The following is a 25,900-nucleotide window of genomic DNA, read 5'->3' as shown; positions in this document are numbered from 1 at the left end:
GTCTTCATTGTTTATTTTTTGTAAGAGACTTCTTCTGTGTTTGACAACAACAGAATACAAAGATCTTTCTAAAAACCCTGTAAAACCAGCACAATGAAAACGTTCATACATAGAGACACTAACAAATCTTCATTACATGACATACATTAAGCAATAACTGTATCAAAGGTTACAGCTACTTTTGTATTGAAGGAGACACTACTGGCAATAAAAGAGAATCACATGGCTAAATTTCAGTCTCGTCCATATCCTTCATCTGACACGTGACCTCTAACATCCTACTCCTGAGCTTCACTTCCTTTATCGTCCCACCTGAACATGATCCCTCCGTCACAACCCTCTGTTTTTATTAATATATAAAACGAAAAGATTGTTGTCCCACAAGCAGAGAGGACCTGATGATGTGACTGTCCTGCAGTCAGCACTTTAGTCGTACTCTGTTAAGTGTCTGAGATTTACCATGTGGCTGTTTAGTGATATACAACTGAACTGAATTCAGTTTTATCTGAATCAGTTTTATACCAACTGTGCTCTTCATGTAACTTCCTCATTGTTCCTCTAGTGTCTCCCTTCATTACATATCCACTCATTAAGGTTTAAGAAAAAGTGGAAAACAAACTATGGCATCTTGAAAAATAAGGCAACATTTTTACTCATTATTTCAGTGCATGACACTCGTGATTTAGTTCCAATTTCTTCAAATATAATAACATCTCATGAGTTTACAGTTAAAAAAGATTAAGTTTAAAAACATCTCTGTGCAAATAACAAGTGTGCAATTCACAGTGCTACTGAGTGTGCATGCGTTTGTTCATGTGTTGCATAGCAGACTTCAGGTCTTGGTATCCAGCCTCCTCTCCACAGACCTCAGCAGCAGCGTATTGCTCCAGCAGAGCGAGGGCCTTGTCTCCCTACCCCTTCACCACCTGGTCCTGGTTCCCCTCGCACTGTGAGGGCGGCTGAAGCAGAGAGTCCAGCTCCGTCTTCATCGTGAACATGGCCTCGGACAGGAGTCTCCTCATCTGCTGCTGGTCCTCACTGGGCTGGTGGCCACTCTGTAGAACCTGGTTTAAATCAACCCATGGATTCAGGACCCAGACAGTGAGTAAGACAGTCAGACAGTTTGGTGAAACAATCAAAGGATACATTGATTATGAAAATAACAAAATTGTCTATACATAGGTTGTCAAAAAATAATAATTTTGGCCATGTTTTAAGTTGGTTATAAAAAGAATCAATAATAATTATAGAATTGATTATTATAATATGTAATAATAATTTCAGGCCTACAGTCAAGATGTAAAAATGTATGCGTGATAATTACAATGGATTTCTGCAGAAACGAGATGTACAAACATAACAACAGCAGCATCCACACAAGTAAAATTTCAAAAACAATACATTATAAGAATGTGTATAATTTAAGCAGTAAATATTTAACCTATACATGCAATTTAGAACAACGAGAGAAACATGAGAGTGACAGGTGTGTAAACATGCAAGAAATTATTTGTATCTATTCCCTCTTAACTTTCACCATCTCTCTCGTTTCCTCTTATTTAATTTTGTCACACATGCACGCACACACACACCTGGACATACAGCACAGACACACTCACTGACCGTGGTGTAGAGCATGATGGTCTTGCTCAGACTGTTGTGAAGCTCGATAACCGTCCGCCTGCAAGTTTCCAGGGTGATAGAGTGATCTGTCGAGAGAGCAGGAGAAGGACTCTATCAGGTGCAGCGCGGCATGTGGCAAATCAGTGTGTGCGCACAGTATAGACACACTACGACACACTTTAACTGAGTGCAGCAAGTGCACAGTTAATGTTGAGCGAAAGGTTCAAGAGTATCAAAAGAAACTCTATAAATCACACACACACACACACACACACACACACACACACACACACACACACACACACACACACACACACACGGAGGCTAGAGCGAGAGCAGCAGGAGTGAAACTGAGAGATATGATTTCAACATGTATGGTAAAAACACAGCTGTGCCGCTGGATATCAGAGAAGCTAGTTCAGTGGATGTCTTTAAAAGAAAACTTAAAAGACATTTCTCTTTGTTTCAGCCTTCAACTGGTTCAGCACTTGCCTTCTTTTATGAATATTTAAAAATTTGATTTAATTTATTATGTCTTTTCAACAGGTTCTTATGTTTCTTAAAATCTGTTCTCTTCTTATTTGAATTACATTTTAACATGTTTTTTATTGTTATCTATGTGATGTGTGTATGCTGAGGTTGGTTAGGTGAGAAACCCACTGAATTTGGTCTTTTACCCCCTGACATCACCTCCCTGCTGTCTTTTAACACGGTCTCCCATTAAACACGCTCCAATGGCTGGATCAACTTCAGGAGCAAAACTGTTTCTTACTGAGCTCGGTAAATCCAGTTTATCGCATCATGCAGCTGCAACTTGGAGCAACATACAGAACATTCTAAAGCTCAACTCGTTATTATCTTTCCTCCAGCTTTTCTTGTTCTAGTTGATTCATTTGCTTTGAATTAAAATGTACAGTATGTTCTGTATTTATTCCTCAGGCTTTTACTTTTGCTCTTGTTTTTGCCATTTAGCTAATTTTAGTGTTTCTTATTTCTGCTTTCTTGGTGTCTTGGAATGTTTCGTTTATTTTCGGTACTCAACTATGTTGGAAAAGAGATCTCTATCTCAGTGTATTTCCCAGTTAAAATAATGGTTGACATAACAGCAGGTAAAGAGGCGCGAAATTACCTCAGTAAGGTTCACCTCAGAATTTTAATACTATTACATATGTATTTATTTACTGAGAAATGTGAGGGAAACTGGGAGCATTAATGTGTGCATTATTAATTCATTTTCATTCTTGATGTCTCCAACATGGAAAGGATCTATCTTTTTAGGAAGCATGAATGTGCTTTATACATTTTAAGGCGATTGACTGTTTACGTTTTCGAATTCCAAGAGTCAAGTTTCAAGCCTGTTGCATGAGATCTTGGTGTTTTGCTCCAGATCAATTTACATGTTTAGCAGCACACAATCATGTTTGCTCATATTTTAATCATCATCTCATCAACTTTTAAAGACACAGAGAAAAAAGACGACTGAGAGAGCAAAAGATGAACAGAGAAACTAGATGAAAACTAGGGCTGGACGAGGAGGAGTACATCACAGTGTAAAATATGCAAAGAAAAATATATTTTCTATTGCCAGGGGGCGCTGTGATTTTAAGTCATGACTCTTGTCATACATGTCCAGTTTGGAGTCAATTGGACCATGTATATCCGAGATACAACAACCTTGTGTTTTGATGGTGATTCATCAAAATTTGCAGCCACGGCACTTTCACACCGTGTGACGTAAAACTCACAATTTGAGTTAGTTTTGTTCTCCAGTCAAGATGACACTCACCGAATTTGAAGTTGATCTACATCTCTAGGAGGAGTTTGTTAAAATGCACAATGTGTAAAACGGCCAAAATAGCCACAAAATCCAAAATGGCCAACTTCCTGTTGCGTTTATCAAATTGGTGCAGGGGACTATTTTTTCTGTCTGGTCACGATACATGTGTGTTACACATTTCGTAAAGATCGGTTAAACCAGACGGAATTGCTGCGTTTTAGGGGGCGCTGTGGAGCCATTTTTCCCACGCCCAGGCCAGGCCTGACGTGCCCGCGAAGTTTGGTGAGTTTTCGAGTACGTTCAAGCTATCATAAATGCTTATCATTTACCTGAATAGTCAAACCAAAAGCAATAGGGCCTTTGCCCAGTCGTGCTCGGGCCATAATAAACCAAAAGAGAGGACGATACAAAATAATCAAACTTCTCATTTGTAATAACAGCACTGACAGAAGGAGGGCAGACATAAGTAGACTGACAGACAGGCCGGTAGACAGACAGCAGACAAGCAGTGTGAAGAAGAGGTGCAGTGATGAAGAGAAGAGGCATTTGCGACAGGCAGGTTAATAAAAGGTTTGTGGGAAGTCAGACCTGGCTGAGGGTCAGTGCTCGATGTAGGGGCCTGTCCGCGCAGCAGAGGGCACTCTTTAGCCGCAGCCACCTGTCCTGACTCATAGGCACTGGGGGTGGGGGGGATGAGAGAAATCAGCATCAGTTACTGTATTTAATGCAACTGTGACATGTTGAATTAGAAGAGCAAATAACAAGCAAAATCTGTGAAATGAGCTGAATTCTGCAAATACAAAAATGTAAGGAGGTAACTTTAAAACATAAAACAGTGGTTATTGGATACTGGAAAAACTAGCCTGAATGACAATCTGGTACATTTACATGTTGGACTCAAGTATGAATGTTAATAAATATGCTTTTGTCCCTTTAAAAAAATGACAAGATAAGATTATAGTTACACAATATATAAATGAGTAAAGAGAATAAAACTATATAGTATTTGTAGTATCAATGTAGTATTTAGTCTAAAAAATATAAGTCAAACTAAAAATGTACAAGTATAAAATAAAAAAAAGTGTATTGTAAGCAAAAATAAAACCATAAAGTGTAATAAACATCTAGTGAAAGTGTTTTACCTCTTAGGAACCGAGCCTCCACTCTGCTTCACTGATAGTGAACTCGGCAAAGAAAGATCCAAACTTAGAGACAGATGTCGACCTATTGCTAAAAATAACAAGACAAACACAAGGCAACACATGTAAGAATGTAGTTCTGTGTATATATGGCACATTACAGGATGAGGCTGGCTGTCTAACCTTGTTTGTTTCCTGGAAAGTCACACTGGGGGTCTCTGAGGCCTCCAAACCCACTGGTGCTCGGTTTTACCTCCAGGCAGAGGCTGCGTCGAGGGCTGAGAGGCTGCTTGGGCAGCGGGATGCGAGAGGGTGGAATGTTGTGGGTAAAAGTCGAAGGTGAAACTGCAGCTGTACGATGGGGAGAAGCAGGGGAGGGACTTTTTGCCAGAGGGTACAATACGGATGACGATGAAGAGACGATAGAGGGGAAAGCAGTGATGGGAGAGGAGGTGAACAGCGGGAGCTCGACCTCCATCTCCCCAGATAACCGCATGCCCTTAAGGAAGGAGGGGGAGCAAGGCGGCGTCCCGACCTGGATACCTTCCGACAGGGAGGAGGAGCGGCTGCTTTTGGCCATGGAGCTGGCTGTAGGGTTCATGTAGGAGTGCTGGGGCTTGAGTTTGGGACTCTCCCAAGGTAAGGGGGACTGGGGAGACTGGGGAGAGCCCGAGGAGGGCGAGGAAAAGTGGAAGGACGGCCTGGGGGTGTCTTGGTCCAGGAAAAGCTGCTGAGGTCTCTTGCGCAGGTCCTTTCGGTCGGTGGAGAGGACGGGGGACTGAGGAGCTGGAGAAATAATGTTGAGGGGGAGATGAATGTGAATTTTTATATATCAACTTTATGGCTTTTATATATATAAATTGTCAATCCTGGGTAATTATCAAAAGTAAAACTAACGAAATGTTATATTTCATAGTAGAACCGAACACAGATGCAAATGTGCTACATAGCTAACTCTCACTTAATGGTTGTGTCGTGCAGGATCCCTGTTAAATACATGTCAGACTCAAACTCAAATATAAAGTAATAAATGAGCTAAGTGAGGATGGAACATACCATCCGAGGCCAGGTTCTGAGCAGAGTGGGATTTCATCAAACACGTGGTTCTGTCCAGCAGGAGCGGAGCTTTGGGTGGAGGAGGGTTGGACATCCTCCACAGGTGGGACCTGGACGTCTTCTTCTTCTTTTCGGTTCTGAGGGTGGGGGTGCACTCCTTCTCTGGAGCATCGGCCCTGCTGAGACACGTCAGCTTTAAAATCACTTCTCGCACATTTATCAGTCGTCACAACATAACAAAAACACGCTAAAGTGAATATCAGTCTGTGCTTCATTTTAATGATCTGCTCTCTACCAATGATATATAATCATTTATTTAAACAGAGTAGCTTACCAATTGTACTTTGTGAACTTTTAATTTATAATTGATGACTCTACTAAGCAGCCCTTGTCTAAGATTAAACATCTTTCAGATCCATGTCAGTATTTCCTCCTTACTTTGGCCCCTCAGTCCAGCCAGGGGACACTGGGGTCTTGTCCTCCATGTTTCTGCTCTGACCATCTTCCATCAAGGGCCGTACCTTTGACACAGGAGGCTTGGTGGAGTGGTTGCTCCTATTCAGAGGGAAGTCATGACAGGGTTAGAGGAGCAGACACACAATGTAATCCCCTGTTAAATGAATAGTTAGCACAATCACGTTAGGATCCATACTACTCTAATAAATATGAAGCTGTGTCTACGAGCTGGTTATTCTAATGCACATGAAACAGTTCAGCCCATTAACCTGTGGGAACCATGGCATGTTCTTTAATTTAACTTTTTCAAATCAAACAAAGACAGAGCCACGGTAGCTTTTAGACATTCGATTATATTCATTGATTTTTACATTAATTTTAAAGGAATAGTTGCACTGTTTGAGAAAGTATCTATAGGCCTTATGCTACACAGCCTATGTGGACATAGCCAGAAGACATGATATCAGCTTACAGCTAACATGGCTCTGTGTAAAAAAAATACACATCAGCTCACTAGTTAACACATTAAATCCTTGAATCTTGTTTGTTGTGTTTGTACCAAAACAAATTGTATGTTTTACAGGGGTTTAAGAATGGGCTAAGACCAGTTGCCAAGCAACCAGCAGAGACTTCATTAACTTGTAGATGGATGTTGTTATCATCGAACAGAGCCAAGCTAGTTGTTTGTCCGTGGTTCCAATCTGTAAACTGGCTGCTGGCTGTAACTTCACATTTGCTGAACAGCACTGACATGGGAGAGGCATCCATTCGCTCAGCTAACATTTGGCAGGAATATGGATAAACACATTTCCAGAAAATATTCAACCATTTCTTAAATTAAATAACATTTCACACAAGTGAATTCCAAACACTCCTGCAATCTTTCATGTATAAATTTAATTTGTTTTATTTATTTAGTGCCAAATCCCAACCTGCATTATCTAAAGGCACTTCACGTAATGAGGTCAAGACCTTACAATATTATAAGGAAATCCAAAAGTTCCCACAACGAGCAAACGCTTGGTGACGGCGGAAAGAAAAAAGACCCTTTGCAATGTAATGAAAAATGCAAGTAAAAATGTTACAACCTTTAGGTCATCCAAGGACCGAAAACAACCCAACAATGTTCTCTCACACAAAATTACCCAGAGAGCCTTCAACAATGTCTTTACAATCCGACAGCCGGCTGGATCAAGAGGGTACACAGATGGTTTAGCAGAGCAGTGTGCGTGAGTCCACATGGATTTGTAATTATAGCTGTGAGTCCACACTGGTCTGAAGTGGTCAGCAGTACCTGTTATTATGTCCTCTGGCCAGGAAGCGTGAAGACATGCTGAGCCTGGGGACTTTGCTCTGCTCAGCTGTGGACAGACAGTAGACATTAGAATAAAAACAAACAAAAGGATAAACGTAGAAATTGGCAGAGAAAGAAGAGAAATACCCAAGGAAAGATAAATCTAAAGTAGAAGGAGAACCACCAGACTAATCAATACTGTGTGTGTCGGTATTAGCACGTGTGTGTGTTCGCCCTGTCTGACCCGTGCTGCAGCTCTCTGTCAGCGTTTCAAAGTTCTGCTTGAGGAAGTCTTCTCGGCTGCGGCCGGCACTGTCGGTCACCGTCCTCAGAGCCTCGTCCATACTCGTCACTTCTGCCTTTTGTTTCACTTCCTCCCTCTCTTCATCGTCCTCCTCGTCGCAGCTGTCCGGGCTCAGGGACTCCACATCTGCAAAATCTGAGGACAAATAGAAATGCACGTACCAGATAATCCTTAGAAACGGCCAGTCAGAACTCTGAGGCTTATGTGGTAGAAAGTTATTATCAGACATATTTCTATCAGAAAAAAGTTTCTCAACTGCAGGGTCTATATGAATAAACGTGGTGTCTTGTGAGATTTCTGCAGAGGTGTAAGAATCAGTATAGATGTTACTAGAGTAAATGAAGATGGAAAAGAACATAAATGAAAAATGTAATGTTCGCTTAAAAGTTTAGAGTGAATTTCCCCTATGGAATCATGTAGTTGCAGCTGAAAAATCCACAGCAAAACATCTGAAAATTCCCTGTGCCAAATTTAATTCTAATAAAGTGAAGCAGAGCAGAGTTAAAGAGGTTTTAGTAGAGATATGTACAGGCTTAATCTGTGTCATTTGAGATTTCTCACTTTAAAACTCATTTACTTTCTTTTTAGTAAATGTACAGCATGAGCAGCTGACAGCCACAGTCTTTTCTGATACTACCACTAGGGGGGACTAAAGTCAGAACATGTCTTACTGTAAACAGAGAAATAGCTTTGAATCTTAATTTGTGGTGCTTTGTGTTTTTATTCAAGGGAAGATAGGTTATTAAATGAAATACTGCTCATTGCTTTAATTGTTTTCTGGTGTTATTTTCTCTCTCATCGTTGTTGCTCTCACCATCCAGGACCCCATCCAGGCTGGACTCCCTGTGGTCGAAGCCCAGGGAGCAGGCGCTGTCTGGGCTGCGGCTGTCCTGGCTCTCACTGCGGATCCCTCGTCCTTGCATCCTGCGGTGCTGCTCCTTCACTATGTAATCACTGACGTATGAAAACACAGAGAGGTGGAAATAACAATGAGGAGAAGAAGAGGGGCGGAGAGGGGGGTAACAGCAAACTAAGAATAGAAAGGCACTTTTGTTCTCTCTCACGGTCACTGGGATGAAAACAGTGTGTGTGCAGCAGGCAGGGATTTACCTGCCCTGTAGACTTGTGCTGTCCTCTTTGTCCTCGGGGTACAACACTGCTCCGTCGTTCCCCTTGATGCCCTTGGACGTGTGTGAGGACAGCCAGTCAGCATGTGGCCAGGCCTGATGCCTCTTGGATCTCTCCTCCAACTGCAGCAGCAAATGAGGAAAGGTGACTTAGTGCAGCAGAGAGCAATTACACACATACCTCTTTCTTTTCCTCCTGTACGTGCATGCACACCATGGGCTCCTGCAGACTGGACGTGCTCTGTCTCACTGGGCCGTGGGGGCTTTTCTTGTGAGATAAGCTCTCCAGCTGCCTCAGGTCCAGCATGGATTTGACCATCAGCTCCAGAGTGCCCATACGATGAGACCAGCGGCGGCGTGGACGCTTGGCAGGGTCCGGGGCGACCTGGTTGATGACTGCATGCTGCGAATGAGACAGGAGACCATGACCTTTGTTCTTATAAGACAGGGCTGAAAAATATCGCACAGAGGTTCTGGAAAATGAAAATGAAAGTTTGAATTAATTAATGTCAGTTTTTCATAAGATGCGGGTATGTGGTGTACCTTATAGTGCCCTAAATTGAACTGCGTATTTCAGAATGAATTTCATATCACTTTTGAAGACTCAGCCTCCACCCCCAGCACATCACAGAGGGATTAATCTCATGTTTGGGGGAGATAAGCCTGAGATCCTTAAGCCACTTCAGTCCTCCTAAAGTCTTTATAAAGACATGGTAGACATCAGCTGTCCAGTCTGTATTAAAAATATTCTGTATATACTTTATATATATTTATACTCAATATTATGCACTGTTCATAAAACAATTAAGCAGGGATGGAGTCAAGGGTGAGTTGTGTATTGTGAATTAATGTGATTAACATGGAATGACAATTAAATGCACTGTAACACACACACACACACACACACACACACACACACACACACACACACACACACACACACACACACACACACACACACGGAGGACTTTTCATTGACTTATATTGATTTCCTGGAGACTTGCTTTAACCTTACTTTTTCACTGAAAGATAATGATGGAATAATTTTGAATTTGTAAATACAATACCATACATATTTAATACTTATAAACATGCATCCAAAGCTGATCAAATTTATACTGATCCATTGAATAAAAGCTCCTACCTTTGTCTGCTCCCACTCCTGTCCTTCATCTGAGCCTCCTGATGTATGGAAAAGCACAATAATTAAAAGTTACGAACAATGACTACACCATGATACAATTTTGTATGCCTGAATTTGGATTTTTTAAATTCTCTTGCCCTCTGCAGAGAGGTTAAATAACAGTACAGCAGGGCGTGTGCTCACTAACACGGTTGCGAGAGGACATTCCTCCGCTCAGTGCTACACCCTGATTCTAATTCCCTTGATAAACATTTGGATTACAGTCTCAGACAGTACCTGTGTCCTCCTCGCCATGGCTGCTCTCAGAGGAAGCGGTGGTTGCGGTGTCTTCAGGGTCATTGGAGTCAGCAGCGTTCTCCGCCCCGTCCTCCCCCTCAGGCTCGTGGTCACTGTCTGAGGACATGGTGCCCAGAGTGGGGGCGCTGTACACCTCCCGCCTGGAGGAACACAATCGGAGGGCCAGAGAAAAATATTGTGTAAAGTGGAACCTGTATAATCATTACTAGAACGAACGTGATCAACGAAAAGGCCTCGACGGCGGAGTGAGTCGTCACCTGAGGCTGGTGGTGGCGGGCGGCGTGTTTGGGTTCTGTCTGAGTTGGAAGAGCCGCTCCCTCATGCTGATCGTCAGCTCTGGAGCCAGTCGCCACACAAAGATACAGCTGGGAGATAAAAGCATTCAGGCATTAAAAATTCAGCATTTCATTTCAGCTGCACTATTGAGGAAACTGTCTGCAAACACATTTCCTCACTCATTTCCTTCTGCAGCAGAGGTTGTAGATGATATTAATTTGGGTGCTGCTGTCATCCTGGGTACAATCTTATTCTACTGCACTGAACATTTTCATACTTAAGCATCTTATTGTTGTCACAGCTCTCATTTTAAATATATAACTAATGCTATTCTTTTTCAGAAATATCACGATTATTCCACCTATCAACTCGATGCTGGATTTTCCAGTAGAGCTACACACAATACTGTCTCTCACCTGTCACCTGACACAGAAATCAAATGCTTGCAGTCGTTGGTAAACTTCATCCCTGTGACAATCTCTGCAAAAAAAACAAAGTTATGGCTGGTTAGTTATTTTATTGCCCCCGGCTGTGTCGGGCGTTGCATCCTATTCCCTGCTGCTATAAAATTTGTAATTTACTCTGCTCAGTTTGGCTGCATGAATTGTGTATGCGTGTGTGTGTGTGTGTTCTGTTACCAGAGTGTCCAAACATGGTGGCGACACACTCCCCTGTGTAGAAGTCAAAGATGCTGATGTTTTTATTGGAGCAGCTCGTGGCCACGTATTGACCTGAGGGATCGATCTGCACCTGCCGGATACAAACACATTCTATAGTCGATGAACCGTGTGTGTGTGTGTGTGTGTGCGTGTGTGTGTGTGAGAGATGAGTGGACAGTGGAGAAAGATGTTACCCTAAGCAGACTGCCATCTTCACTCAGCGATCCTTTATAGAGCTTCTTCTGCTTGCCACTGCTGATGTTGAAAATCCTGCAGTCAGGAGGGAAAGAAAACTCAAATATATTTTAAAAAACAACTTTCTTATAAGATGCATTTCCAGTTGCTATAACCTCCCTGTCCTTCATGCATCCCCATGCACACACTCACCGGATGCAGCGATCTTGGCAGCCGGCAGCAGCGTACTTGCAGGTGGGGTCTACACCCATGTCGTACAGCGTGGCCTTGCTCACCATATGGTGGGAGCGCCTGAACTCTGTACCTCTGTCCGTCTGTAGAAAAGAGAGAAACACTGTCAGGTCTGTGCAGAGGAGGAGGGAGGCGGTAGATACAGCATCAGAAGAAAAGATGCAAATGACACATAAAGAAAGTGGGATGTTAAAGCAAATGAAGACTAGAATGGCCCAACAGTCCACTTGGGAAACCACATTTGAATTTACTAGATCTAGATTTTTATTTGGGTCTGCACCACATTTCACACAAGCAAAAAATGTTGACCCTAACCATGATGCGGATTGGCACCATCATTTATTGGGTTCTCTCCGGACCCATAACAAACCCTTCCACCAAGTTTCATGCAATCCAACCTCGCTCATGAAAACAACCTTGTTGGTGGAGGTCAATAGAGACGTAATAATCCGTTCCTCCACTCTGTCGCTTTCAGTGATTCTCTGCAACCCTCCCCCCCCCCCCCCTCCCCCCCATCCATCTCATTCAGATCCCCAGCATCTCTACATCCTGTTGACCAGCATCAGTATCAATGGCTATCCTTATGTCACGTGGTAAAATGGATTCTCATTTACATCTCAGCACTTCCTCTTTATTGTGCACGTCAATAATATAATGTTCTCTAAATAAATATTGTATTACTAGCGCAGGGCATGTTCTAAATCCATCGTTTGGAACGGGCTGTTTCCTTGGCCTGTGGTGATGCAGCTTTCCTTGTGAAGCTGTGAAAGTGACCTGCAGTAATCGAGCTGCAGCAAGTACAGACCTGCTGCTGGACTCAGTCCACAGAACCCTGAAGCTGCTGCTGCTGTTGCTGCACAAAGAGCCGTTCAAGTGATTATTCAAAGCTCAGTGAAGCTCAGCTCAGTACGCAGAACCCTGAACCGGACAATCAGTTGTTGTTGCTGTCATCAACGTCACTTAGGTTGATGAGTCCCAGCCGCTGCTGGTCACCTGTTTATTCTAATTTCTTTTAATGAAACAAATAATGTGTCCAAATCGCTACAAATCCAAAACTGCACAGGGTTGGGCCCTTAACAATACACATGCCACATATGAAGTCGATAAGATGAATGGTTCTTATCGGTTCTTGATGTATGCGTTCCACGTACAGACAGGAACTTCTGGAGTTATTAGATACACAAACATTAGTCCCAATTTGAGTGGGATGAAGACATTTTAATTTTATTCTAAGCTCTTTAATTTAGCGTATGTATTAACATAGAATACAAAGAAGGCAGACATGACCTCTGCGTTATCTAAAAGGTGCAGAGATTAGTTGGAATAAATAGGAATATGTGTATCTTAGAAGTAGGAATATACACATACATGTAGTTGTTTTACTGCCGTATGCTTTAAAATGGATTTGGAGGAATGAATATGTTTGACAATGACCCACTGTGAGATAAAATAATAAAAAACGTTTCTGAAGTTTGTGCAACGGAGACTCAGTGTTTGCTCGTCCCATTAGGAATCCTTGAGAGCACACAGCACCGACGATGCTCACTCATGTTTTGCAGAGAGCACAGGGCTGTCACAGTACGTTACTGACATGAGTTGTCTGTAAGTGTCTGGATGCTGAGGGGAGGTTCTGCTCCAACACTAATAAGCCACTGTTTATTGTGCTCTGCAAATCTTAATGTGCACTGACCTGAATTCTGTCTTAAGTTTAAGAAGATTGTTGTAACTTATGCAAGACGAATCAAACAGAAAAATACCACAGTGACCCGGGGAAAGAAAGCAGCATGACGTCTCCTTTATTGCTTCAGTTATACAACTTGTACTGCAGATGGTCTTTATGTGGTACATACTGTAAAGTTTTTTTGTATTTACAAAAAGAGGCTACATGGGTTGTGTAACTCTTGTGCTGCACAGTGAGAACTCTCTTTGGCAAGAAAGCAGCAAAGAATACTAAACCTAGATGAGCTCCTCGCTGTGTCTGTTATGGTCAGAGAGAAAAACCACAGAAAGGAGGCTGTGCTTTCATTGCTGTTTGACCGTCTGTTCACGGGATTGCGCAAAAACTACAGCTTCTATTTCATTGAAACTTGGTGGACAGGTGCCATATAGTCCAAGGTAAAACCTGGATTTGATTAAAAGGTCCAAGATTTTCTTTAACACTGTGTGTTGTGTTTCAACATTTTCAATAATTTCCTCAATGAATAATTCATAGGCTTTTATAAACATATTTAGAGGACTGGTATTTATGAGTGTTTGTAATTTGGTGCAGATCCAAATCCAAATCTGGATCTAGCCGATTCATTAAATGTGGATTCATAAGAGGACTGCTGGGACTTAGTGGAGGTATGCGGTTCACTGAGTGCTATTCTAGTTAGTTAGCAGGATTACTAAAAAGCCACTGAACCGTTTTCCATTAAATTCAGTGGAGGGATGGGGCATGACCCAGAGAAGAACCCATTACATGTGTGAGCAGATACAGATTAACGGGTGGATCCGGGAATTTCTTTGCACTTTCTTTAGCATAGTAAAATAGGGTGTTTGCCTTGATGACTCATGTTACCCTGCTGGCGTTTCCCTCTCTACCAAAATGAAACAGTAAATCAGGAGTAACCAGGAATTTGACAGTGATATTAAAATTGCTGCGAGCCTCAAATTACTTATTGCTTTTAAGTGATGTGAAAATACGATTATGTATATATATATATTTTTAAATAGCATATTATTACTGTAGTTTATTTGACATACCTCTGCCAAGGCCCCTTTATGAAACCACATTTAAATTCACTAGATCCAGAGTTTTATTTGGATCTGCACCAAACACATAAATATCAGTCTCCTAAATGTGCCAGATTTTTTTCATCAAGATCCATGATTTATTCTCTGAGAAATAGAAGAAACTGTCTTAAAAAACGTCAAATCTGGGAAAAGAAAGTGGAAAAAATATACTGGATCCACACCAAAGGTAATGTTTTATTCTCTGACCCATTGCAACCTCGTTAAGTATAACTGATGTGAGCAGAGGTAATAACGTTATGTGGTTATACTGGATGTTCTACAGCATATTCCACATGTCACAAGACTCACATTTGATTGTTGAGATCTGACAAACTGAATCTTGTGTCCTACCTTGTGTGCAGTCCGGACGTAGATGCTCTTGTCTGCTCCACAGCTGATCATCCTCACCTTGTTCTCGTTGGCTGAGGAACAAAAATAATTAATTGCAGGACAACGTCAGTCAGTTTTATTCAGTGGGGCTTAAAAAAATACAAGCAGCCAAATGAAAGAGGGACTTGAAGGAGGGAGATGAAAACGAGGATTAAGGACAGATTAGCTGTCAGATGTTGACAGTGTCTTGTGGGGCTCACCAGCGAAGCGGACGGCTGTTATGGATGAAGAGTGCTCGTCGAGCGTCTGCACCAGACTGTAGTCATCCTCAGCATCCAACACATGGATCAGACGGTCCCTGCTCGCTGTGGCCAACAGCTTCAGACCTGACAGTGAGAACTCTGTTAAAGCTAATATCGTGCACTCGTCCAATGCACAGTTACTCTCACTACATTCAGTATCACAGACACATATGAAGACACTGACCTGTTTCTGGGCTACTGTACTCCAGACAGATTATCTCAGCATCATGGGCCTCCACCTTCAGAATCTCCTCCATGCTGCTGAGGTCATGAACCCTGGAGACGACACACGCACACACACGCACACACACTTTTTAAAGACATTTTCAAAGGTTACCTGTCATTATCAATCAAACTCTGAGAATAGTCCATTGTCTAAATCTGTCCTACCTCAGCATGCCGTTGCGGTCTCCAGAAGCCAGGTGTTTGCCGTCTGGACTGACACAGATGGTCCTGATGCCTGTCCTGCTTTCTGTCGCCTGTCCATCCCCTGATTTATCTGCATTCGTCACACAGTCTGCATCCAGTAATGCTGCAGTGTTTCCATCTACATAGATTATATTCAGGAGATCCTGCAAAGCAGTAATGGACAGAGAAATAACTCATCATGGAGTTCTGCTTGGGGGAACCAGCGAGGATCTGGAAGGTATGTGTGGCAGACCCCACCCTCTAGAGCTCTGATATACAGATATTAATGTCAAACTCACCCTGCTGAGGATGTTCTGGAAATGAACACGAGTCTGAGACCAGTCGTCTATGCGCCACAGTCTGATGGTGTTATCAGCCGAGCAACTGAGGAAGGCGCCCGATGACAAACCAGCCGCCACTTCCCCGGGAACATCGGGGAAAACCTGACGAGGAAAAGAAGAGAAGATGGGTTTTTTGGAATATAAACTCCAGGAAGCTAAACGTGTTGAATTACAAGGCTGTAATATACTTTTACAGTCATAATGGAGTGTTGTCATAAACTGCACTAAAGCAATTTTACAAAAGAGTATGCATGAGCTTTTATTGCCTATTATGAGCAAGTTAAAATGTAAAACATCTATAAATACAACTATATATAACTAATTCAATGTAAATATAAACAACAAAATTTAATAATTAAAATATCCATTAGTGTGTTTACAAAGTGTGTGTCCCGTTTTAGCACTGGGGTGGTGTAGAACTCAACAGTGTGGTTCCTAAAGGAAAAATCCCAGATTCTTATTATTGGCCATAATATTTTAACCATCCAATGTAGACTTAACAAAAGCTATGCGATTGTAAAATGTTGTTATATTCTCCTGTAAAAAGCCACAAGTCTGTATGATATCAACTGTGTTTTAAGAAAAATGGTTTTAATTTCGTGATGTCAGCGGGTACCATGCTACCCATAATCCTCCGGTGTAATAGCGGCGGCTGTGATTGATGGAGCTTGCTGTTACCATGGAATCTCTACCACCACTGCATCATGTCAGATTCAATCGGATCATTCAGCTTTACACTTTACATTTACTACGCTAAATCACTACAACATTAAATCCAAGAAGAAGTGCACTGGACGTTGTTGGGATCATTTGCAATGGTTTATGGGATGTGTAGTTTCTGTACTCTTAAAACAATTATGTACAAAGTCTTGTTTCTTTGCCTTTTTTCTTTATTCCAATATTTTCTATTACTTTTGCTCCGTAGCTGGCCAATCTCGTTCCAGGCTTAATACTCTCTTAATAAGTATTTTCTGGAACGTCAGTGGAGAGTGAATTAGTGGAAAATTTACTTCTGGAACCAGAGCCGGATCCCTGATATTGATCAATCCCCCCCCCCCCCGTTTCCAAGAATCAGCAACCTAATCAATAACCAACATCCAAACTATTGAGCCAGGATCTGTCTGCATGTGTCGTTAATTTCCTCTTGGATGTTTACCTCCAGGTCCCAGACACAAGCAGCATGGAACAGGGCAGAGTGCACCTTCCCCACCCTGCTCACATCTCTCACATCCCACACATACAGACTGTGGTCATTATACACACAGCTGAGCCAGTGGCCGAGGGGGTCGTAGGTCACCGCGATGGCTGCTGGGTAACGGTCATCTGCCTTGGTGGAAAATAGGTGGCTGGTGGGAGAGAGAGAAAAGGTTGTTTAAAGATCATGGAATAACAATATCAGATATTTTCTTTTGAAACATCAATAAGGGAGGGCTTCAGACTGTGAAATGGGGCAGCTGGAGACAGGAAGCGCTATAAATAGAGAGCGTTTGATCCCGCAGTGGATCGCTGCCAAGGATTGGCCGTGTGTGTGGCTCCTGAGCTCTCCCTCACCTGGCCTGGGTGATGGCCGAGACGTCAGCGCGGAGGGGGTGCGGCCGGGGCAACGTGCAGACAAAGTGCAGGTTGGCAGGGCTGAAGGCTCGCACCGTTCCGTCAGCGCAGCCACAGAAGATCATCTCCTCGGACAGGGACAGAGACTGGGCCACACTCGTCTGCAGCGCATCACACAAAACAGTAGACACATCAGATCGATTTAGAAGATCTGTAATTTACAGATAAGCACTGAACTCTGTCCAGAGTAAAGAAAGCCATGTAAACTGAGGCTTTTAGTAACAATCAGCAGGACATGGAGTAATAAGTTGCAGTTTTGGGAGTTTTACTCATTTAACCCGAAAAAATTGTTTGTTTTTATCCTTGAAAATAACATTTATGACAATTTATCTTAGGTGCGTCCACAGGAGTCCTGCCTGTCACTCATAATAAAGGTCCCAGTGGAACATATCCTGTCCTTGGTCCTAATCTGTGTTCGATCCTCCGACAGAAGGCAGGAGCAGCGGCCACACGCCTTCATCCTCACCTCTTAATGAAACACCACAGCTGGACACTGACCATACACATGACTGGTACAGAGCTCAGAACCAAAGTGATGGATACATACAGTAAATTCACTCAGTGTTTAGATGAGTGAATGAAGTGGGTTGGGGATATAACATGATTCATCAATCCATCCATTATCCATATCACTCATCCTTTTAGGGTGGTGGTACTCACATACTCCCTTTCGCACTGATCTCCAATTAACCTAACCCCGATCTCCATGTTTTTGGACTGTAGGAGGAAGCAGGAGCACACAGAGAGCACCCACGCACTCAGACACGGGGAGAACAAGCAAACTCTACAAAGAAAGACCCCGGACGAATTGGGATTCAAACCCTTTTTGCCCAGTTCCGTTTGATCACAAGACATTTTTCATGAAAATCAGTAGCATTTTGCCAAACCAACTTGGGTTTTAAACTACACTCGTCGATGTCAGTTGGGATGAGGATCAGTTGGCACCAAAGCTGGTGCAATCAAAATGTATTTCTATGACCCATATTCACAAATCACAATTTGTCTCATAAGGCCTAACAAGGTGTGACATCCTCTGTCCGTAACCCTCCATTACAGTGAAGATGAACTCCCTCCCAAAAAACTTTTAATCCTAGGGATCCCTCTCCCAGGACGGACAGACGTGCAATAGATGTTGTTTGTATATCAACAAAAAACACAATATTTACTACTTTCATTTGAAGGCAGTGTCTAACATAAATGGAGAGGTGTATCAAGCTGGAGAGACAAGTTGTACTAAAGCAAAGGTGCTTATTGACTTTCTGGCAGCGAGACAAACACTTTGATTAATCAGTGTTGTGCATCAGCAAAGATAATGTTTCCCTGATGGATGTAGTGACACAGCCCAATCATTACCATCCCATTACTGTCTTTACAAAACAGGACCAGTATCTAAGCCACACACGTCCCCTGTCACTCACCCGCAGGTCCACCCACTTGTCCAGCATCCTCTTGCTGTTGAACTCGCACAGCAGGCCGGAGGAGGTGATGCAGAAGGTGGAGTCCCACTTAGGGCCCCGCCCACAGGCCACATCGCAGAAGAAGTTGTTCCGCAGCTCTCCCAGCAGCGCCGAGCGGCCCAGCAGCGGGACGGGAGCGCTGGCCTGAACGCCACAGAAGGAAGAGGGTTAGCTGAGGTAACACTGAGGTAATTAATGCACAGAGCTTTCACACCATAGACGCTACATAAAGATGTACAGACTTCTACAAAATCACTCATAAAACACAATATTCTCCTTTATAGACAGAAAAAAAAACATTGTCCAGGAGCATATAGCCCACATTTCTGTGGTGATAAAACTTTTTAGGTTTTATGTTACTTCAGTACCTTGCTGGCCTTGCAGTGACCCAGATACCAGAACTTGACGTGTCTGTTCCCCACAGTCACAAAGTAGGAGCTGTCCTCAGAGAAAGACACACTCGTCACTTTACTCGACACCTTGTTGGCTGCGACAACGACGTCTTTCTACAAGAGAACACACACAACAATACATGTGACAGTTACACAGATGGTAAGAGGAGCTGGCTGTGAGCTTAAAAGTATGAAGGAGTGTGAAGTACCTTCCACGCCCACACGTTCACCATCATGTCATGTTGGTTTCCCACGCTGACGATGTATTTACTGTTGGGGGAGAAGGCCACGCACGAGACGCCATATTTGTGCTCCTGGAGCTCCGCAACCTGTCGTCGCTCGGCCACGTCCCACAGTCTCACTGCCGGTAGGTGACCACTCTGGGGAAATGGAGAGGGATGTGTTGATATTTGATCATCAATGAAGAAGGAGCTCATTGTGTGTATCCATTACATCACTTTAAAGGAGATGTATGATGCTTTTTCAGTTTTTCTTTCCTATAGTGTCATTGTTTGTGTATGTAAAAGTTCTGTAAAGTTCAAGAGTCCAAAGTCAAACGATAAAGGGACACAAAACACTGCCTCATCAATACTGCAGCCGATACTTCCTGTGAATCTGATGACATCACAATGCCCCACATTAGCATAATGCTCACCTAGCAGCTAGTCTGGCACGCCCCCAAACGAAGACAAGCTAAGCGAGCAAATGGGCCGACATCTCCTACTTATGATGGAGGCGGTTGACTAATCGCAAAAGAGTGGGGCCAGCTGGCCAATCAGAGCAGATTTGGCTTAAAGAGACAGGAGCGAAAACCAAGCGTTTCAGACAGAGGCTGAAAGGAGGAGCTGCAGCAATGGACAGTGTGAGGAAAGTGATGTTTTTAGAGCTTGTAAACATTTTTAAGTAATAACTCAAAGTTAAATTAACCTATAAACATAATATGTCTCTTTTAAGTGACATGTTCATGTACATCTGGATTTACTTGCTAATTTAACGGTGTCAACCTTTTGTTGATACCTTCAGTTTTCCACATCAGCCAAGCATGAACACTTTTTTGCAATATTAACAGGTTCTTCGGGTGTTTCCACACAGTTTATAATGTGCATACAAACAGGTAGAAACCCACCTTTTAACTATGTGGGTGCGGGGCTATAGTAATAAGTAATAACCCACATTAAAATAATAAACCTGAATATGTTCATGCTATGGCTCCTTTAAATCCACTGCAGCAGGATACAGGCAGCAGTCACCTGTCACTGCAGTCTATCCAGCTCTCTGAGAGATTATCCTCTCTGTCCTCTGACCTCTGCTCACTGCACTTGTCCCTCAACCTGCTCACATTATTCTCCTCTCGGGGATCACAAGGTCAGCAGGCTATTTGTGTCGCCTCTTTTTTTAATATGGTGGAACGACCTCTCCAAGGTCAGTTACTAGGTGAGAGGAAAGGCAGCCTGGAGGATGCTGGAAATGGATAATGCTCAACTAAAGGCAGTACATTATCCAATAGGAACAGACAGTAAGAGAGAATAAAGAAAGAAAGATGTCTGCTGTCAGGCTGCCCTTTATGTAAATGAGCCACTGTTTGGTTTCTTATCAGATCATTCAGGAATATCTTAAACCCTTCTCCTCTTGCAGGAAATCCTCGAGGGGAGCTGAGATGCTCAGAGGTTTGATCACAGAAATACACCAGTCAGAAGAACCACAACAATTCTTGCAGATGAATAAGATACATTCAACATTTGCATTGGAGTATTGGCCAGTAACTGAGAACATTCAATATAAAATAAGCCGTGGCCCTGTCTCAAAAACACCTACTAAGACACTAAGGTCAATCAATCAATCAAATGTTATTTGTATAGCCCATATTTACAAATCACAATTTGCCTCATAGGGCTTAACAAGGTGTGACATCCTCCGCCTTTAACCCTCAACCCTGAGTCTACAAAATTTTGTTTTTTGTTGCAGGACAGCTTGTCTTCTGCGTATTTGGTTTTTGAACTTTGGTCTCTGCCGACATGGCAACTACAGCGTGCTCATCCACTTACACAGAGAAGTCATTCATCGGCTTTGATTGGCAGCAGGGAGGGAGGATTAAGAAAGCGTGTTGTGTGGAAGCACATTCTGTAACTCCAACACAGAGGGTCAGGACGCTTTGATGACAAGACACATTAGTTTGTAACTTGAGGAAAACTTGAAAACTCTGGATGCTTCATTATCATCCCTGGTTAATAATCCAGAAGGCCTTCGTCCCGCTTATACTGTGCAACCTGGGTGGATCTAATTAGCTGAAATCTGCAGTAAGTATCTAATGTATTGTAAACACTTATCCTCAAGTCAGGAGTGTTTCAAGGGACATGATACCAAACCACATTGACCCAGTCTTCAAACAATTCTTTGAATACTAATATCGTAAACAAAGTGCAAAATGTGCATACTCATAAATAATACCTCCAAAATGAGTGAGTATACACATGTTTTTTTTAATGCTAAAAAGGCGATTAACTTCTTTCTCATTGTCAATGGAGGAGTTTGCCTTCGTGTTTTTTATGACGTCCTTTTTACGCTGTCTTGCCAAACTAACGAGTTCACCTGAGTTTCATGTTCATCAGCAAAGATCGGAACCAGAGCCCATAAAAACTCTACTACAGAGATGCAGACAGGCCAGATGTTGGCAGGTGTTAGTAGGCACAGGTCCTTGTTGGGGGGTTTCCGACCACGGTGTTGTTGCAGATTCCTGTATATCATCGATAATAGAATTCAAGGAGTTCTCACAAAAATGGTATTGGTAATCAACTGTTCTCTGGGGTCCCCTCTCAACTCGGGCAATTGCCTACTTTGCCCGTCCTGTTGCAACACCCCTGTCCGCTGTCAAATTCACCAGGTGAAGGCCTTAGGAAAGTGACGTAAGGAAGGGAGAATTTGATCCGGCACTTTGAGAGAATGCATAGTAAAAAATGTTTGCCATGTTAGAAGACTCACCTCTCCTGTGACCAGGAACTTGCCATCAGGGGAGAAGGATAGAGCTGTGATGGTCTTTCTGTGAGAGAGAGAGAGAGAGAGAGAGAGAGAGAGAGAGAGAGAGAGAGAGAGAGAGAGAGAGGAAAGACGCTTATGTTCTGCTTGACTGGGACTTTACACTGTGACTGTATCTATGACTCACCTTGAAGTGTTGATTATGTGGTGCTGTCTGTTCTTTTTGGGGTTCAGTAGCACAACCACACACCTACATGTGAGGAGATCAAAAAATATATGAATCCATATAAATACTTCAGTCGGAGCAGGGTTTTAAAATTCTACAACGTTATGTATATATTGAGGTTATAATTTAGTATAAAGGGAAATTCGTCATCTTTCAAGTGTTTTTGTATTGATTAAGTCATTGTGTTCTCAGGAAATGCAAACACTTGTCTACGCCTGAGTGGAAAATAACAGATTATTAAAGTTGATTGAACGCACAGTGCATGGTACAGATTACACACTGTGAACTGAAAGACATTTAAGCTCTGATGTTTACACAGGAATCCAAACAGCATTACTGTACCAGCAGCTAATCTGTACACAAGTAAACCAGAGTTTACAGGTTTAGCAGAGGATTCAGGTTTGAAATATACACTCATTCCTGTGTTTATTCTTCTGTTGAGACATTTAATAATACTTTTTATTCACTAATGAAGTGTGCTTGAGTTAATTAATATTACAAACACAGCTGCAAAGGCAGGTCAAAGAAGGCTGAATGTTAATTAGAAGCATTTTTTGACTTTAAAGCAAAGTAGCAAAACTCAGCTTCAAAACACATCAGATCACATAATGCGGAAGTATCATTGAGCAGGATCCTGTCTGTTTCCAGTCTTTATGCTGAGATAAGAACTAATGGTTATAGCCTCAAACTTACAGGCAGACATGAGAGCGTCTGATGATACGAATGTTTCAGAGAAAAAGTAATGTCTTCCTTATTGGCAACACCTTGTGATTCTACAATTATTATCGAGTTATTAATTTCCCTAATCAAGTAGCTAAAAAAAAACTACATTTCCTGTTATTAGAACTTCCTCTTTACATCTTGTTCAAGAGCGGCACAAACTGCAGATCAACAGTGAACACACACAAGATGAATGGCGGAAAATGCACAGAATGAATGAATCAAGGTAGAATGAACGACATTTCCTGACACGGTAATAAAGTCAAGGACTCTAATTCTCCTCTGTTTTCCAGCCGTTGAACGTCTTATAGCATTAACACAGCGTTGCGACACAAAAGAGGCTCAGGGCTCAGTTCTCTGGCCTTTATGTACCTACTCTGCTTGTTCTGAAACCCTCACCCTGGTGGTGCTGCAGCTCCGAGGCCCCCGAGCATCGGCCACCCCAGATCTACAGTTAAATCCTGTAGATCCTGCAGCTCACACGTTGCTTTGGATTTTTATTTTTTTATTTTCTGCACTTAACATTGTGAGTCTCAGTGTTTGCACAGAAAGAATAAAAAATTACACAGTGCTTTGTAGATCAGTGTATCACTGACTATCAGAGGAACTCTTCCTGAGGAGAGGATAATAAACTGCTGTGGAGCTTCTCTGATGAGACGGCCCACAGAGCTCTCCTCCTCAGTTCCTCTGTGTGTGTGTGATAACACACACACACACACACACACACGGAAATATGCACACTAAACATCTGTGTGAGGTCGATATGATAAGGAAGCTGTACATGGAGGTGCGGATAGGTCAAAGGTCAGATGTTTAGATAATGATCGGTCTCTCTCTCCTCTTACCCAGCAGGGTAGGCCACTAGCCCAGAGTGGGGGTCACAGGCCAGACCACTGTTTCCTGAAGCAGTGATGCCCAGAACCTTCTCCAACGTCACCTGTGGAGACACAAAGCAGGAAAACACACCTTCACTCAGTGAGAGGGGAGAGTAGAGCTGGTTGACATTGGGATAATTGCAAGGCAGCAGGGATGTATACCTAAGCAGCTTCGTCAGTGAGTGAAAGACAGAAATAAGACTGCTGCTGTGTGCTGTTGTGTTGTGCAAAGACGATTAGCTTCATGTTACCTTAAATCAAACCACTCAGTAACATCTCCAAAACTCTGACTTCCCCCGTTGCTTATAAGATACAAAAAAGGTATTATCTCTCTCCTTATCTCTCTGATAGTGCCCGGGTATAAATAACCATTGATGTGTTGGTTGCTGGTGTGAGCAGACCTGCACAGACACTTTGGTTTGCAGACTTATTCTCCCCATGATAAACAAACAAGTGTCTGGCAAACAGGCTAAACAAGCTGCCAAGTCACGTGCAGCAGGGGGCATCTCCTTGGTTCCAAACTGAAGCTTTGGACTAAAATAGTCGGTTGGCCCGATTCAGGAGGTCGGTGATTCAGGAGGTCGGTGGTTCAATCCCAAGCTCCTCTGGTCTGCATGCCGACGTGCCCTTTAGCAAGATACCGATCCCTTAATTTAGGCTAACGAGTGCTACGTCAGTGTGTGAAAACAAACAACAAAGCAAAGAATATAGAGGCACTGTACCAATGTGTGTGAATGGTCAAATGTAACTTTGCTATTTAATATGAGCAGCGCTGTACAAAGCTCAATCTAATTTCCATTTAAAATATGAATATTATTATTTCTCCCTTTCTTGTAGAGTAAGAAAGTAAATGAAGAGTTTAACGTCGTAGTTAAACAGAGGATGCGACAGCCGGCTTGGCGTGTCACGCTGTCTGTCTGTGTTGGGATTTATAAAGCAGCTGTTAGTGTCTTTTGATTCAGCTGGAGCAACATATGAATGTACCTGAGTCCACTGTGTCCTACTGACACATATATTATTATAATAACAGGAAATATTTAAAAGCACTATCAGATACTGTCAGGCCAGAAATTCGACATTGCTCTTATATCATAAATGAATAGTTTTTCTCTGTACCTCTTTCTAAACAGACAACTTTTATTATACACTGCATCTGAGAACACATTTGGGGTTGGCTCAATAGTAAGTTATCGTTCATAAATGTTTAATAAAGTTGTTAACAGAGTCCAATCATTTCATGTCAATTATCTTTTACTAAGTTGTTCTTGGTAAAAGTTGTTCTTGTTATTGTCTCATATGATTTGATTGCCATCAATAAGGCCATTAGCTTTATCTTGAATATTTATTAAGGAGGCCTTATTAGATATTTTCCCTCTGCAGCTGCATTTAAGTAAAGTTGTTCAGTTATACTGTTGAATGTAGCAGGAGATTTGATTCCACAAATAAAAGAGACGCCCATTGCGTTAATACTCATTAAAGAAGTGTGTGTGAATGCGTGTATGTGTGTGTGTGTGTATAGAGACGTGCCTTGCTGCTGAGGTTTTCTCTCCTGTTCTTCTTTTGCTTAGTTGAGGGAGAGCGCAGCAAATTCCTGAGGCGACTTTTGATCGTGAATCCATCTCCTGGCATGTTGTCTGCAGACCCCCACCTCACACACACTCACACTCTCACACACACACAGACACACACAGCTGACCGTCCACTGAGACAGATCCACCACCAGAGGAAGAAGTTAGTGAGCGTGCGTAATGATCCACCTAACCCTCCACAGGAGACGATCTGTGGATCTCTTTACGGAGTTGGACACTGCTGCCGGGACATGAGGACACGGATCGCTCTTCTCTTCTCCTGCAGCTTCTCTCTGTTAATCCTCTGGACTGCTGCTGCTGCTGCTGGAGACGGATCCTCAGCC

The 25,900-nt window shown here is 42.6% G+C and overlaps 1 protein-coding gene across 1 annotated transcript; it reads right to left on the bottom strand.

The window, feature by feature from the left end:
- Positions 1-44: 44 nt before the first annotated feature.
- On the bottom strand, positions 45-25,850 carry LOC117758239 (mitogen-activated protein kinase-binding protein 1-like). The gene is given in 35 exon segments (XM_034579755.1): positions 45-878; positions 880-1,064; positions 1,624-1,709; positions 3,989-4,077; positions 4,543-4,630; positions 4,723-5,325; positions 5,596-5,774; positions 6,061-6,150; positions 6,761-6,776; positions 7,323-7,412; positions 7,590-7,784; positions 8,464-8,603; positions 8,760-8,899; positions 8,958-9,179; positions 9,921-9,955; positions 10,197-10,357; positions 10,475-10,582; positions 10,910-10,973; positions 11,132-11,243; positions 11,347-11,422; positions 11,540-11,661; positions 14,705-14,775; positions 14,944-15,069; positions 15,170-15,261; positions 15,376-15,557; positions 15,693-15,836; positions 16,891-17,080; positions 17,286-17,446; positions 18,764-18,946; positions 19,171-19,308; positions 19,404-19,574; positions 22,174-22,231; positions 22,355-22,417; positions 23,959-24,050; positions 25,516-25,850. Coding segments are annotated over 35 exon segments (4,620 nt in total). The 5' UTR covers positions 25,618-25,850; the 3' UTR covers positions 45-832.
- Between the last annotated feature and the right edge of the window lie 50 nt (positions 25,851-25,900).

This window comes from Hippoglossus hippoglossus, chromosome 24, assembly GCF_009819705.1.
Source record: "Hippoglossus hippoglossus isolate fHipHip1 chromosome 24, fHipHip1.pri, whole genome shotgun sequence".
Lineage (NCBI taxonomy): Eukaryota > Metazoa > Chordata > Actinopteri > Pleuronectiformes > Pleuronectidae > Hippoglossus > Hippoglossus hippoglossus.
Note: the sequence above shows the minus strand (reverse complement) of the source record. Positions and strands in the feature narration are given on the sequence as shown.